The 17017-nt window shown below is 41.9% G+C and overlaps 2 protein-coding genes across 6 annotated transcripts in view; one reads left to right on the top strand and one right to left on the bottom strand.

The window, feature by feature from the left end:
- The window catches only part of LOC130277429 (uncharacterized), a 46280-nt gene extending 38114 nt beyond the window's left edge, over positions 1 to 8166 (bottom strand). For 2 of the 3 annotated variants that reach the window (XM_056528107.1, XM_056528101.1), the window contains exons 1-3: positions 8135 to 8166; positions 7102 to 7137; positions 2584 to 2850 (exon numbers count right to left, since the gene is read on the bottom strand). In XM_056528107.1, coding sequence (XP_056384082.1) covers positions 2584 to 2850; positions 7102 to 7137; positions 8135 to 8156 — 325 coding nt within the window. In that variant the 5' untranslated portion in view covers positions 8157 to 8166. Of the gene's footprint in view, positions 1 to 2583; positions 2851 to 7101; positions 7138 to 7575; positions 7651 to 8134 lie in introns of those variants that run through there. The other variant, XM_056528105.1, reaches the window with a different exon arrangement.
- LOC130277384 (Fc receptor-like protein 5) overlaps positions 1 to 17017 on the top strand; it is a 113446-nt gene that overhangs the window by 56526 nt on the left and 39903 nt on the right. Inside the window, exon 1 of one of the 3 annotated variants that reach the window (XM_056528040.1) lies at positions 7665 to 7797. The exons of the other annotated variants lie outside the window; for them this stretch is intronic. The gene's annotated coding sequence lies outside the window, so the exon portion shown is untranslated. Of the gene's footprint in view, positions 1 to 7664; positions 7798 to 17017 lie in introns of those variants that run through there. 3 annotated transcript variants of the gene reach the window in all.

Consider the following 17017-nt stretch of genomic DNA (forward strand, 5'->3'; position numbering starts at 1 on the left):
CCCGGCTCCCAAGTGCGATCGGCTTCATCATCATCGATTTGTGTCTACATGTCACTGATGTCCTCCTCAGGTTCCTCAACAGTGTCTGCTTCAGGAGCCTGAACGCTCGCAACACCACCTCCCACGCCACTCTCCTCATCACTACTTTCCCGCCTAGTGGAGGAAGCGGCGGATGTCTCCTCCACTTCTTGGCTGGACAGTAGCTGCTGACTGTCCTCTAGTAGATCATCCTCATTAAATAGTGAAGCTGAACCCACAGCATAAGATACATCTCTGGGGGAGGGAACAGCATAGGACAGAGGCCATAGGAGGACAGGTACTGCTCTCGGGCCATGCCAACTGAGGGTTGTGTCTGAGGAACCCACCGACTGTTGACTGGGGGTGTCAGATGTCACTTGTGACGAAGTGGATGACCTTGTTAACCAATCAATGACAGCAGATGGGTTGCTGATCGAGAAACGACCGCTAGCTTATACCAGGAGCTCAGGCCTCTCGCTGCGACTCCTGCTACCACTCGCTCCTAGTCTGCTGCGACCTCTGCCTGATGAATTTAGGCATCTGCCACTCCTCTGTGCATGTCCTGGCACTTCTCTGCCTGACATACTTAGTGCATATATGAGGGGAGTACAATACGCTCTACTACGCTTAAAACAGTATTTGTCTACATCACCAGCAGGTGTGTACTTTTGCCTGACCTTTCTCAGTATCTAGGCCATTAAGACTTTCACAGGAACAAAATGGTACTCCACTCCACTCCAGATGTACGCATCTGGTATGCACTTATGAGGGGAGAACAATGTGCTCCAGTAAGCTTAAAACAGTATTTGTCTACAACACCAGCAGGTGTGTATTTTGGCTGGCCTTTCACTGTATCTAGGCCCTTAAGACTTTACAGGAATAAAATGGTACACCACTTAGTTGTATGTATGTGGTATGCACTTATGAGAGGAGGATAATGCGCTCAAGTCTGCTTAAAACAGTAGTTGTCTACAACACCAGCAGGTGTGTACTTTTGGCTGGCTTTTCACAGTATCTAGGCCCTTAAGACTTTAACAAGAACAAAATGGTGCAACACACACTGCTGTCTGTCCCTCTCTCTCTCTGTAATAGAATGCTGATGTGACTGGCCACAAGGTGGCTGCCGATTATTTAGGGGTGGCTGGCTGCTCATAGGCTGCATGCTGCATGTGATTCAGGGTCATCCTGCAGATCCTTATTCCCGCCTTCCCAGGATTCCTTGCCCCATGTCCTCACATGTGGGTTTGCCATTTTAGATGCCCTGGAGCCTGGACCGCACTAAATGTAGTTTAATGAAGCGATTCGCACTTTCGAATCACGGTGATATTCACATTCGTTACAAATCAAATTTTTCCTGAAATTTGTAACGAATTCGGATCTGTCAGATTCGATTCGATCATCCCTACCAGCAGCATTTGAATGTCTGTACATTTAAGTTGGCGCACTTTGGGGGAGATTTATCAAAACCTGTCCACAGGAAAAGTTGCCCAGTTGCCCATAGCAACCAATCGGATTGCTTCTTTCATTTTGCAGAGGTCTTGTTAAAAATGAAAGAAGCAATCTGATTGGTTGCTATAGGCAACTGGGGAAATTTCCCTCTGCACAGGTTTTGATAAATCTCCCCCATTATGTATGTAGAAGCTACTACTTGATGAAGAACCCGGTATGGGTTTGAAACTCCTGAAGTTGCATTTTAACCAATAAATTGCCATTTTGTTTATTAAACTTTGGCAAGTTTATCATTAGGGAAGGCCCCATCCACGATGTCCATTTTTATCATTTTTGCTTTTAAATGTTTTTTTCTGACAGCCGGCCTGTTACAGTTGATACCTGCGGTAAATGGCACAGTCGCAGCTTCAGATTCCATGCCATCCCAGCAGCTTATATTTATAGGGATATGCAGGAATTACATTCCACTATGATGCAGGAACAAGTTAAACAAGAGATACATAGGTGTGACAAATACTGCAATATTGTATTTAAAGAGGTACTCCGCCCCTGGCATCTTATCCCCTATCCAAAGGATAGGGGATAAGATGTTAGATCGCCGCGGTCCTGCTGCTGGGGACCCCGGGGATCGCCGCTGTGGCACCCCACCATCATTACTGCACAGAGCGAGTTCGCTCTGTGCGTAATGACGGGTGATACAGGGGCCAGAGCAGCGTGACGTCATGGCTCCGCCCCTCATGACATCACGGCCCGTCCCCTTAATGCAAGTCTATGGCAGGGGGCGTGACGACCGCCGTGCCCCCTCCCATAGACTTGTATTGACGGGGGCGGGCTGTGACATCACGAGGGTCGGAGCCGTGATGTAAAGATGCTCTGGCCCCTGTATTGCCCGTCATTACGTGCAGAGCGATCTCGCTCTGCGCAGTAATAATAGCGGGGTGCTGCAGCAGCGATCCCCGGGGTCCCCAGCAGCGGGACCCCGGGCGATCTGACATCTTATCCCCTATCCTTTGAATAGGGGATAAGATGTCAGGGGCGGAGTACCCCTTTAAACATATAACATAAACATTACTTTTTTCTGCTTTACTCTGTTCTGAATTAAAAATAAATCCTCACCAAAATAGAATAATGAGACTTCATTACTTCTCGGAGAAGAACGACTGCGAGCCCAGAAATCACAGGCATAGATCCCTACATCAGAGTCATCCATGGCATTAATCTTATACGTGTACTTGTTTTCACTTGGGATGTATTGAGAGTTTTTATAAAAACTAAAGTGAGCATGCCTATATTCCTGGGTGTTACATGTCAGAGTCACAGTTTCTCCTTTAAAGTAGAATGGATATTCAGGTGTTGCTTTGAGGGTTGGTGCAGGAATGCCTTCTGAAAGAGAAATATTAGTTTGTTTTAAATTCAAAATTGTATTGACTTTTAAAGGGAATGATCCAATAAAAGAAATTTAGGATTATAGTATCAGTTTCATGCTCACCATTACTAGTTGTACAGCACCATTTGTTTCATTCCATTTGGTCATGTGATCACCACTATGACCCTTTGAAAGTTACAATACTTAATATATTCAAAGAAAGTCAGCTAACTGCCTGTGAACTACAGGATGACATAATCACCTATTTAATTTCACCTTCTAGCTCACAGACCCCTCCACACCCAGATTCACATGCTGCTGCTGTTATCTCTATGAGATCAGGATATAAAATACATATACACCTTTCACACATTGCATTTCTTGCTTCCTGGTTCTCAAAAATAGATATTTTACTACAACTGTGCAAATTAAGGACAAGAATGTATAATTTTTACATTTTAGAAAATGGTGTTAAAAATGCAGAAAAGATTCATTGTGTGAACACAGCCTAAAGACTTCAAATCTTCATACACACCTCAATTGTTATTATAGGTCAGATTACTTCTGCCTCATGGCAATATTTCTCTACAAAATGCACTTTAAATATAAAAAAAATATATCAGAAACTGCACATATTGTGAACTGATCTCAACATTAGATTCCTCATACAGATCAATGTGGTTCCACAGTGCCACATTGATCTGTGTGCTCTGTGCTCGATTAGTAAAGCCTGGTCCTGCCGGGGCTTCCCCAGCTTATGATCGCAGCCAGTCTCAGGAGTGAGACGCAATGCGATCAACAATTTTTAACATGTCAGATGGGGAAACATTGAGCTTTCAGGTGTGGCTATATATTGTTGCATCAATTGGTATTAAGATTGAGGAAGGACTGATAGCTGGGACTCTCTATTCCTACTCTAATGAGTCTTCCTAAATCTTAAGCCTTGAAGTACTCATCAGCTGCTGTATGCTTTACAGGCAGTTGTATAGTTATTTTCTGTCTGACCACAGTGCTCTCTGCTGACGCCTCTGTCCATGTTAGGAACTGTCCAGAGCAGGAGAGGTTTGAAATGGGGATTTACTTGTACTCTGGACAGTTTCTGACACAGACAGAGGTGTCAGCAGAGAGCACTGTGGTCAGACAGAAAATAACTATAAAACTGCCTGTAAAGCATACAGCAGCTGATGAGTACTTCAAGGCTTAAGATTTAGGAAGACTCGTTAGAGTAGGAATAGAGAGTCCCAGCTATCAGTCCTTCCTCAATCTTAATACCAATTGATGCAACAATATATAGCAACACCTGAAAGCTCAATGTTTCCCCATCTGACATGTTAAAAATTGTTGATCGCATTGCGTCTCACTCCTGAGACTGGCTGCGATCATAAGCTGGGGAAGCCCCCGGCAGGACCAGGCTTTACTAATCGAGCACAGAGCACACAGATCAATGTGGCACTGTGGAACCACATTGATCTGTATGAGGAATCTAATGATTACTCCTAAAATTCCCCCGAGGGGACTAAAAGTGTAAAAAAAAAAATAAAGTTTAATAAAAAAATTAAAAAAAACACACACACATTAACCCTTTCCTTATTAAAAGTTAAAATCACCCCCCTTTTCCCAAATTCCATATAAAAATATAAAAACATAGAAAAAAAAACATATGTGGTATTACCGTATGTGTAAATGTCCAAACTGTAAAAATATTACATTAATTAAACCACACGGTCAATGGCGTATGCGTAAAAAAAAAACAAAGTCCAAAAATGCGTATTTTTTGTCACTTTGTATACCCTAAAAAAAAAAATTATAAAAGACGATCAAAAATTCCCATCAAAACATCATGGTACTGATGAAAACTTCAGATCATGGCGCACAAAATGAGCCCTCCGCCATACTGCCCGGTATATGGAAAAATAAAAAAATTATAGGGGTCAGAAGAGGACATTTTAAACCTACAAATTTTGGTGCATAAAGTTATCATTTTTTAACAGAAGTAAAACAAAATCAAACCTATATAAGTAGGGTATCATATCGTATGGACCTACAGAATAAAGATAAGGTGTTCTTTTTACTGAAAAATGAACTACCTAGAAGTTCTGGTTTTGCCGTAGTTTTTGTGGTAAAATTATTGATGTCATTACAAGGTAAAATTGGTGGCACAAAAAACAAGCCCTTGTATGGGTCTGTAGGTGGAAAATTGAAAGCGCTATGATTTTTAGAAGTTTAATGGGTTAAATACACTCTGACTCACCCCCACAATGCACGGTGCTCTGTGTCTCCAAATATACCAGTAAGAATAGTGAAGGAAAAAGGTGGTCTCACCACGGCATCTTGTGCAAAAAACTTCTTTTATTTCTCTTTAAATAAGTGCAATAGAAGACATACAACCCGGCATTTCACATTGCGTGATGCTTTATTAGGGAGCACTCCTTGATATGGCATCACACCATGTGAAACCTTGGGTCATACTGTATGTGTTCTATTGCACCAGCTAAAGAGAAATAACAAAAATTCAAGTGATCAGAATAAAATGCTTTCACAATAATGTAAAATAGAGTTATAAAGTGTAAGATTGAGAATCATTGGAGTTGTAGGGTAGAAGGGTCATGGGATTTTTCACAACCACTATGCAGTTTGTTTGGTTTATTTATTTTAAAACCTAAATAAAATCATTTAGCTGTAAGTGTCCCTTGTATCACTACTAGGATGACCCACTATTGTAAGTGATGCGCTGATCATCGCACCAGCAGTTGGGCTGGTTCACTACACCATTACAAATGGAAGCCATAATGGTTGGCTGTAAATGGCAGGACAAGTAATGGGCACTGTGATACAACAGGCTCTGCCTGAAGGTGTGTAGTAGAGGTGCCGCCTGGGTCTTGTGGCAGACAAGGAAACTGTGGGAGCTGCTCATATTTGTTAGAAGATCATATGATTCTCTCTGCTGGCAATTTCTCGGGGCAATTCGGAGCGTGTTCGCTATGTGTGCATGCCCACACATAACCACAGCTCCCAACACCTCCTAAAAACCTAACTTAGCAATTTGTGGAAAAGGCCGTCCTGCTTCTATGAGTCCAACAATGTGCCCCCTCTCAAAGTCAACTGGTCAAAATGTCTTCATGTGCTTCATAGAGAAATGTCTAGCACTCAACAATCTCTCACTAAGAGGTACACTACCCAAAAGTAGCCTCTTACAGTCTTTTTTAGGGCAGCATGGGAAGTACTTTTATGCCTTCTTGTGGCAAGATCCAGTGTCTAATCAGACCACAGCTGTAATTTTCTTTTGTCAATGAGTGTAGCACTATCTCCTATTAAAGTAGATAAAGCAGTTCTAGAGCTGGGGGAGGTATTGGGGATTTTGGTGTGAGGTATTTTATTTTGTTCTGTCTCACGTTATGAAGTGTGCACATTATCCTGCAATATTGTTGTATATTTTGAATTCTGATTTTACCATTAGCAATTAATAAAATATGAAAACTTCCTTTAAAGGGGTACTCCGGTGGAAATCTATTTCTTTTAAATCAACTGGTGGCAGAAAGTTATGCAGATTTGTAAGTTACTTCTATTTAATAATCTTAAGCCTTCCAGAACTCATCAGCTGCTGTATGCTTTACAGGCAGTGGTATAGTTCTTTTCTGTCTGACCACAGTGCTCTCTGCTGACACCTCTGTCCATGTTAGGAACTGTCCAGAGCAGGAGAGGTTGGAAATGGGGATTTGCTTGTACTCTGGACAATTTCTGGCACAGACAGAGGTGTCAGCAGAGAGCACTGTGGTCTGACTGAAAGAACTACACAACTTCCTCTGGAGCATACAGCAGCTGATAAGTAATGGAAGGAATACAATTTTAAATAGAAGTAATTTAAAAATCTATATAACTTTCTGGCACCAGTTAATAAAAATAAAAAAAATGCTTTCCACCGGAGTACTTCTTTAAATATACATGAATTTGCATAAAAAAAAAAAATAACACAGGGATTTTTTTTTTCTGTCATGTATCTTAGTGGCTTAAGACATTTTTGTTCTGTATCTCACTTTCTATTATTGGTGCTGTGAGAACTTCTCTTTAATATCACATACAAGGTATTGACTTCCTAAAAATAATGGTGAAGTGAATAGATTCCATTCTGTACAATAATTTACAATAGAGAAAACATATTTATCCATCTAACTTCAGAGTAAACTACTCATAAAATATGCCTTAAAAATTTTTCTAAATTTGTTAACAATTATTATCATTTTATCTTTGGAGTTAATGAAATGTCCTACCATTGCTGCTTACAAGAACCCCGATATATAGTCCGGCTGAAACAGCAAGAAAACACAAATCATTTTATTTATACACAAACTGTGCTACACATAGTCTATGGCAGAAATGTATCATCCTATTTAAAGCTTCTCTTATTGGGGGAGATTTATCAAAACTTGTTCAGAGGAAAAGTTTCCCAGTTGCCCATAGCAACCAATCAGATTGTTTCTTTCATATTTAACAAGGCCTCTGCAAAATGAAAGAAGCGATCTGATTGGTTGCTATGGCAAACTGGTCAACTTTTCCTTTGCACCGGTTTTGATAAATCTCTCCCTTTGTGTTTACATTGGGTGCAGGAAATGTCGCATGTGCCTAAGCACTTTTTTCTGCAACTTTTTGCAGTGCACAAAAACCAGCAAACGACCTTTGAAAAGTCAATTTCAGATTTTACTTTGCAGTGGCAATGAATTTATCAAGTGTGGATGTCCGCTCACTGCCTCTAGTACAGCACATGGGCACTGAGCGCACAGACGTCAAGAGCAAGCGCTCGCTCTGTCAACTGAGGACGCGGCGTCTCGCGTGCACCTTAGAGCCGACGGGACAGGCGCATGCACTGTGGATGCACTGTGTGCGAACCCCAAGCCCCGCCTAACTGTGTCTGACTTTTGGATAAAAGGTTTTCATTAGTAAGAAAAGAAGAACAAACAGCAATAAAGGTATGGCTGCAGACACCTTATAAGCATCTGGAACACCATTATAGTGGTCTGGGGGGGGTCAAAATATGATGACAGTTGCGCTTTAAGTGCTTCACTCCCTGCCTCCCAACAATCTCTTTCCAGTAGCACTAGAAGGACTCTATAGACATAATAATGCAACTGGATGGAAATTACTGTGAGTTAGGGAATAAAGTGCTTAAGCATGTGCCTTATGATCTGTCTGGGTCTCTGTGATATCTCAATAAGTTTTGGTAAATAACAGCTTTAATAGAATTACACCCTTATCATAGCTTTTTTTTGTAACAACTACATTTATTTAGCCTTTTACTCTACTTACCCCCCAACAAGTATATATTCATTGTACTAAGATAACCTGAGACGGAAGGTAGAAAAAGATTTTTGTTAAAGAAATCCTGAATACAGATAAAATTATCTTTCTATTCTGCAGATAATCTGTTATACAATGTACTTACTCAGGGCTGGTGCAAGGATTTTTGCCACCCCAGTTGGAAAGAACACTTATCCCCTATCTTGTGGGGAAATGTTTTTAAGTGCTGGTGGATATATATCTATACATATATTTAAAAAACCCACATCTAACTCATATATAGCAGTTGAAGTTAACATTAAGTTATGATTGCTATGACAATAAATAGTATATTTATCACAAAAAAAGTAATGCTTGTTGATGTAACCAGAAGGGACCTGAACTAGCAGAACATTGAGGCCTGCGAGGGACTGGGCGTAGGTAAGAATATTTTTTTTGTTTTACCACAGTCCCAACGACATATTACCTTATATTTTTTTTTACAACACTGGAATACCCATTTAACACTTCTCACATGTGCAAGCAAACATTTCGACCAGTGCAGGAGTCTTTTTCCAGCAAACCTTTGAGTGTTACAACCAGTTATTAAACAACCCTTCAATTAGGAAATAAAGGCCTCTCCTTTAAACAGTTTTATCCTCAATACATTATTAGTTCCTCACATGGATTGTCACTGTGGTCAGACTTGGAAGAACTATACAACTTCCTCTGTAGCACCTGACAAGTACTGGAAGGATTAAAACTATTTAATAGAAGTAATTTACAAATCTGTTTAACTTTATGGAGTCAGATGATATGAAAAAAAATGTTTTTTCCACCGGAGTACCCCTTTAAGAAGAGAATAGAATAGATTGTGAAAAATACTGAGTTCAGCCTTTAAAGGCACCACACACGATTTGTCAATTTGACAATCATTTTAACCTATCGTCTCCAGCGCCCATAAAATCATATTACACAGGGCCTCACACTGGAGACGGCTATGGGGACAGAGAGATAAGCTCTGTTACATAACGTATAATGAATGTCTGATTCGGCATGAGCTGATTGATGAAGCCAAGTGGTAAATGAAGTCAAATTTTATGACTAAAGTGTGCTGTACTGTAGTATTCAGTATGGCACTAATGTATTTGTCGGTAGCCGCACCCCCATTCAGCTGGGCCAGATTAGTGCCTTAGTTCCAAGAAAAAAAAAGAGCACCTCCTTGAGCTGTGGTCAGCACCCCTCTACTCATCCTGCACCTGCCACCTGGCTACCCGTGTACCCACCTCAGTGCAGCCCTATGTCCCACTGTCACATAAAGCTGAGATTATGATAGGTGTAAGAGGTTCTATCCAGGCTGACACAGTTGTTACATGAATAAATGGTTTAAAGGGGTTATCCATTTTAGTACGTATCTGGCAGACAGTAACGGACATGCTTAGGAAGGATCTGCGCTTTTCTTGGGCTAAATGGCTATGTTGTGAGATTACCAAAACACTGTGGCTAGCTTTCTGTGAACTTGTATTTCCTGTTTTCAGTTTTCTTGTTTGCCTACAAATCCCATGATACCATTTTACTCCTTCCCACACATCAGCCACCCCACCCATTGAAACATAAATGATCTGCAGACCTGTGGTTTTCAATCAGGATCCTACAGCTGTTGCATTAGTTGCAGATTGATCCCTCCCCCCATTGAAGCAGGCAGGCTCCCTGTCATCAGCTGACTAGTGAGTCAGGTCTCGACCGCATTGCAAGCTGGGAAAAATCTGAGACAGCAGTTATTTTGTATGCTGATAAAAATAAATAGTGGGGTGAAAATCACATAAGAATTGTGAGAAAACCGTCACACTCAAGTAAAGACACTATACTATGAACTACACTAACTTTATAGCCCCTGTAGCATAGTCAAATAAAAACATTCCCGGAATACCCCTTTAACTAGTCATAAACATGGAGAACTGCAGTATAAAGATCTATACATAAGGAATGCTTTACTAACTGTCACAATACAGTGGTAATGCTGCTGTTTGCATGTGCCATCATTTTCCCTAGAAATTGTTAGATTCAAAGAAAACTCAGATCCTAGAACGGAGATCCTAGCTGTTTAACATCTAAAGCACCAAGAGCGTGGTGCAGGCAAACTAAGGGATCCCTTCTTTTGTCCTGTGGCCATTCATCTGTAAACATAATTATAATTAAAAAAAAATCTATATTATTACTAAATGGAAGTTGTTATACTAGGTAGAAAAGAATGCTAATTTACCTCCAGATATGACCCAAATACCTAAAATACACACACATCAGCAAAAAAATTAATAAAAAAATAAAATAAAAAACTAATTATAACTTCTCAAATACATAAAAAATTGGCAAATATAGATAACTTAACTAATTGGTCTCTAGAAAACAATTCTAACACCCTTGAAATGTTTTGAAACAAATGATATGCTCAAATATGTATTACATCTATTAAATTATTTTACAGCCTGCATTGTGAGCTATAAAGCCTATTATATTAGTGTTGACTTCAGTAAAATAAATCAACAAAACTAATATATATATATATATATATACACTAGCTGAGTACCCAGCGTTGCTCGGTTTTTCCTTCCTAATCCTTGTTGGGGAGGAAAATAAACAAAGGCGGAAGCTTTTGACTTCATATCCCGTCCTCATATATTGTTGTCATATCCCAGCCCCGTATCCTGTCCTCCTATCTCGACCTCCTATCTGGTCCTCCTATCCCGTCCTCATATCTCGACCTCCTATCTCGACCTCCTATTCCGACCTCCTATCCCGTCCTCCTTTCCCGACCTCCTATCTGGTCCTCATATCTCGGCCTCCTATCCCGACCTCCTTTCCCATCCTCCTATCCTGACCTCCTATCCCGTCCTCCTATGCCGTCCTCCTATCCCGACCTCCTATCCCATCCTCCTATCCTGTCCTCCTATGTCTACCTCCTATCTTGACCTGCTATCCAGACCCGTAATATGTATACCAGGTATTAAAATATGGAAGTTATGTGAGAACATACATTTCCCATTGATTTGCATGGAACTTTAAACAAAAACCCTGACCCTCACAAATGGGGGTAGTTAAGGGTTAAATTAACTATCCTATATTTTAAGTGGACATATAAGTAACATGTGACCAAGTATTATCGAAATATCTCCAACCGTTTGTAAGTTATGCAGTAACATATATTTCCCATAGACTTGTATGGGACTTTAAACAAAAAACCAGACCGCAGAATAAACGCTTTCCGTACATCTATCAAGCGCATGCTGTGCATAAAAAGGGGGGTGTAGCAATTGCATTTAGGGATACTGTATCGATTAATGTTCAGCAAACGGTGATAGACGACTGTGGCAGATATATAATTGTACTGTGTCTTTTAAATAATGTCCAATATACCTTGGATACACTGTATGGCCTCAATACTAAGCAATGTGCTTTCCTCAAGTCGTTTGTACGTAAGCTGGGATCTGTGAAAAAGGGTCACTGTTTACTCCTAGGGGACTTCAACATGGCCATGTGGCCTAGTGTTGACTCCACGTCGACTGCTTCTAAGAGGGAGCCTACTGGATTCTTCACTAGTGTGTCCCAAAATGATTTTTATGATATTTGGCGTATATCTCACCCTACTGAGAGGGATTTTACTTTCTTCTCGCATGTGCATAAGATATACACCCGAATAGATTATCCCTTGTTTCCCGCTCTCTCCTGCCACTGGTGTCTGAGGCACGTATAATGCCTATAGAGTGGTCGGACCACTCCCCCATTAGTGTAACTCTTAGGGAGTCCTTTGCCACTCGCCCGACTTATATTTGGAGGCTTAATCCCCTGATCCTCCACAACCTTGAATACTCTGAGGCGACTAAATTGGCGGTGGATGCATACTTCCGGGTCAATGAAACGAGGGATGTTGCCGATCCCATGCTCTGGTGCGCTTTTAAGGCCACGATTAGGGGCCACTTCATTAGCCAAAACGCCCACGATAGGAAAAACCGACAGACCAAGATCCTGGAGCTTCAGCAGCGACTTGCGGATTTGCACAGACGCAATATGGCCTCCTACTCTCCTATCCTAGCTGGAGAGATCTCTCAGATTAATGCCAGTCTACATTCCCTTTCATTACATAGCTATGAGCTAGCGCTGCGAAGATTTAAGATGCAATGGTACTGGCAGGGTAATAAATCTGGCTCTCTGTTGGCTAGGCAGCTTAAAAAACGTCAGAACAAATGTAGGATACCCTTTATCACTAGAAGTGATGGCTCCAAAATTACAGACCCCCAGGGAATTGCTAACTGTTTTGCAGATTTTTATAGTGAACTGTATAACCTTAAAAATGACTCTGCTACTCCACAGCCTGATGAGGCGGCTATCTCCTCCTTTTTGTCCTCTATGTCTCTCCCCTCTTTATCTCAAGAACAGGCCTCGGATTTATGTTTCCCTTTCACTGTAGAAGAGGTTCTTGACTGTGTGCGTGCCCTCAAACCCTCGAAACCACCTGGTCCAGATGGCATCACCAACGAATTCTATAAGCGATATGGCCCCTCGGTGGCCCCCTTTCTGACCAGAGCCTTCAATAGCATTAGAGAAAGTGGTATGCCCCCTGGGGAGATGTTGGAAGCCCTGGTCGTCACTATTCCTAAGCAAAGTAAACCGCTAGATAGCGTTGCCAATTACAGACCCATATCTCTCTTAAATAGTGATATCAAATTGTATGCCCTAGCTCTTGCCGCTAGGCTGAATAAGGTCTTGCCAGACCTGATACATAAGGACCAGGTGGGCTTCGTTAGAGGGCGGCAGACGGTTGACGGCACGAGACGCTTTCTCGATATTATTGCTGCAGCACATTCCGGTCGGACGCCCTTTCTCCTGCTGTCCTTGGATGCGGAGTAGGGGGGGACGGCGCAGATTTGTCTTTCCTCCCCCACTAGCGTCTGCTATCATGGCTCTTTATACGCACCCTTCTGCCAGAATCTACACCTTGGGTACCCTCTCTGACAGCTTCCCCCTTAGTAACGGTACTAGACAGGGGTGCCCCTTGTCCCCCCTTATCTTTACTCTGGTCATGGAACCGTTTGTGCAGTCTATTAGAGATTCTTTGGATGTCTCAGGGGTTCGTATAGGTAGTATAGATCATAGAATCGGCTTGTTTGCCGACGACGTCATCATCTGTCTTTCCAGCCCTATGAGCTCTTTGGGCCCAGTAATGAGACTTATTGAGGCCTTTGGCCTAGTTAGCTATTATAAAATCAACCCCACGAAGTCCTGTATTTTGCCGCTACACATACCTACTGATCAACAGCGCAGGCTGCAGTCTATATTTCCCTTTAAATGGGTAACAGATCAGATTCCCTACCTGGGTGTTGTCCTTACTGCTTCACCTGCCAAGACTATCCCCACCAACTTTGCTGTTCTGTGGTCCCAGCTGAATACAGAGATTGATGGCTACTCCCTGATCCCTATATCATGGGCCGGACGTATTGCCACGGCTAAGATGATGCTCCTCCCTAAGGTGTTATATTTTTTCAGATGCCTACCAGAGGTAATACCTGCCTCCTTCCTCTCGCAACTACAGAGACTGTTCCTGAGGTTTATTTGGGCTGGGAAGCGCCCCAGAATTAGCGCTAGCATACTGTATCGGCCAGTACAAGAGGGGGGCATGGGTGTTCCCTGTCTTAGGATGTATTACCGTGCGGTGTTACTTGACCAGCTTAAAAGGTGGTGGTGGTGGCACACTGACCCCCCCCTATGGGTGGATGTTGAGGCCACTGTCCTGAATGTATCCTCTCTTAATAATTTCCTCTGGGCTCTCCGTTTCAATCCTACCTCTGCTCCTTCTTCGGCTTTCTCTACTATTGCTGTGGCTGTCAGGCTGTGGAGTAAAGAGACACAGATTAAAAGACTATGCCCTCCCAGGGTAAAAGATATCCCCCTGGCTGCTATAGGGGATTACTTGGTAGATATCGATTTTACGTCCTGGATTGCTGCGGGTATCATTGATATAGCTGTGATTAGTGATGCCCACGGTTTGCTGCCCTTCGCTACCGTGGTACAATTGTTCTCGGTGTCCTGGAGGGACTTTTATAAATACCTCAGACTTAGGCACTTCTTGAGGTCTCTCGTGTGGGACAACTCTTTGCCCTGTACCATTTATAAGAAGCATTTTTTGCATAATGACTCCTTTGCGAGAGGTATTTCATTTGCTTATGTAGCTCTGACTGAAAAGGGGGATGATGGTGCCTCTAATTTTAGACACAGATGGGAGGAGGACTTGGCACAGAGCTTCTCATCTGAGCAGTGGAAATTTGTCTATGAGGTTCACAAAAAATACTCTAAATGTGTTAATCATTTTGAGGCTTCTAGGAAGCTCCTGTACCGCTGGTACTACACGCCAGAGCGCTTGGCTAAAATATACCCTAATGCCTCCCCTATTTGTTGGCGCTGTGGTACAGCTCAGGGTACTTTATTGCATGTCTGGTGGACTTGTACCCTGATTACGCCTCTCTGGTCCAAGGTTAGGAGACTTCTAGATACCTTAGTGGACTGCCCCTTTATATGGGGGCCGGAGAGTGCGCTTCTGTTTTTGTCCCTCGATACGGTTCCTCCACACTACATGATTGTTCTTTATCATATATTGACGGTAGTGAAAATCCACATTGCTCGAAATTGGAAGTGGACTGTCGTGCCGAGTCTTCCTGCCATCATGGCAGAGGTTCATGGCAACCTTGTGCTGGAAGGGCTAATTGCTAAGAGATGTGGGGCCCCTATTGGTCGCATTTCTACATTGTCCCAGTGGACGGAGGGCTGTGAGACCTCTGTCCGGGGTACGGACTAACCAACTGCACAACTTGGAGGTGTTATATGCTGGACTGTATATTAGGATTCTGAATATGTTGAAGGAGCTCTACTTTTGTACTTTAATTGCTCAGTGAGGAGGACCTTAATGTTAATTTTAATGTTATTGTTGATGCTCCTATGTTGGGAGTATATTTCTATTTGTTTTGTACTATTTGGAAAATTTACAAATAAAGTTAAAAAAAATATATATTTAGCCGTTTGGACGTGATGCTGGAATATACACACACATATACACATTGAGTTTTATATATATATATATATATATATATATATATATATATATATATAAGCAAGCTGAGTACCCGGCGTTGCCAGTTTTTTTTCCTTCCTAATCCTTGTTGGGGAGGAAAATCAACAAAGGAGGAAGCTTTTGACTTCATATCCCATCCTCATGTATTGTTGTCATATCTCAACCCCATATCCCGTCCTCCTATCTCGACCTCATATCCCGTCCTCCTATCCCATCCTAATATCACAACCTCCTATCCTGTCCTCCTATCCTATCCTCATATCCTGACCCCACATGCCGTCCCCATATCCCGACCTCATATCACGTCCTCATATCCCGTCCTCATATGCCAACCTCCTATCCCATCCTCCTATCCCGTCCTCCTATCTCGACCTCCTATCCTGTCCTCCTATATCGACCTTCTAGCCCGTCCTCATATCACAACCTCCTATCTCGTCCTCCTTTCTCGACCTCCTATCCTGTCCTCATATCCCTTCCTCATATCCCGACCTCATATCCCGTCCTCATATCCAGACCTCATATCCCATCCTTCTATCCCATCCTCCTATCCCTACCCCCTATCCCAACCTCCTATTCCATCCTCCTATCCTGTCCTCCTATCCCGACCTCCTATCCCGTCCTCCTATCACGACCTCCTATCTAGACCTCATATCCCATCCTCATATCCCGACTTCATATCCTGTCCTCATATCCCGACCTCATATCCTGTCCTCATATCCCGACCTCATATGCTGTCCTCATATCTCCTCCTTATGTCCCATTCTCATATCCTGTCCTCTACATACATTTCCTGTAGATTTGCATGGGACTTTAAACAAAAACCCCGACCCTCACAGATGGTGGTAGTTAGGGGTTAAATTAACTATCCTATATTTTAAGTGGACATATAAATAAGATGTGACCAAGTATTATCGAAATACCTCCAATCGTTGGGAAGTTATGCAGTAACATATATTTCCCATAGACTTGTATGGGACTTTAAACAAAAACCCTGACCCTAGCAAATGGGGGTGGGTAAGGGTTAAATCACCTATCCTATGTTTGTTGTTGACATATAAGTAACATGTGTGCCAAGTTTTATGTTAAAATCTTTAGCTTTTTGGACATGATGCTGGAACATACACATACACACACATTGGCCCACATTTATCATTGCAGTGCAAGTGAAGCATTTTTTTTACACCTTTTTTGTGTGTGCTGATAATGTGTAGGAGCACCAAATTTATTAAATGGTCAAAGAGCTTTGATAAATTTTGTGCAGGTCACATTTTCTGAAATTTCTGTCTACACATACACCAAAAAGCTACACCATGTCTGGGCTGGTGTAGTTTTAGAGACTTTTCAGTGGCTTTGCGCCTTTTTTGCTCTTTTTTACAAAAAGGGGCAATGATAAATCCCTTCCATATCATGTGTATTGCCAAAATCAGTGGATTGCAACTCAAAATCAGTGGATTGCAACTCAAAATCAGCAGAAATGTGTAAACAAAAAGGGGCAAAAAAAGGCACAAAAAACCCTGCTTGCGCCTTTTTTGCCCCTTTTTTAGACACAATAAAACAGTCTAAAGACAATGATAAATGTGGGCCATTGAGTTTCATATATATATAGATTCATTACACTACAAACAACAAAGTATTAAATAATAAACTGAAATAATTTATACATCAGATACTTTTACTGCCTTTTGTTAACTTACATTTCAATATTGGAAGAAGCATGTAAATTGAACTAACCTGTTGATCCTCTTTTCTGGGGGACAATCTTAGAAAAAGAAGCTGAGAACAAGAAGTTTTTA

The sequence above is a fragment of the Hyla sarda genome, chromosome 1 (assembly GCF_029499605.1).
Source record: "Hyla sarda isolate aHylSar1 chromosome 1, aHylSar1.hap1, whole genome shotgun sequence".
NCBI classification, from domain to species: Eukaryota; Metazoa; Chordata; class Amphibia; order Anura; family Hylidae; genus Hyla; species Hyla sarda.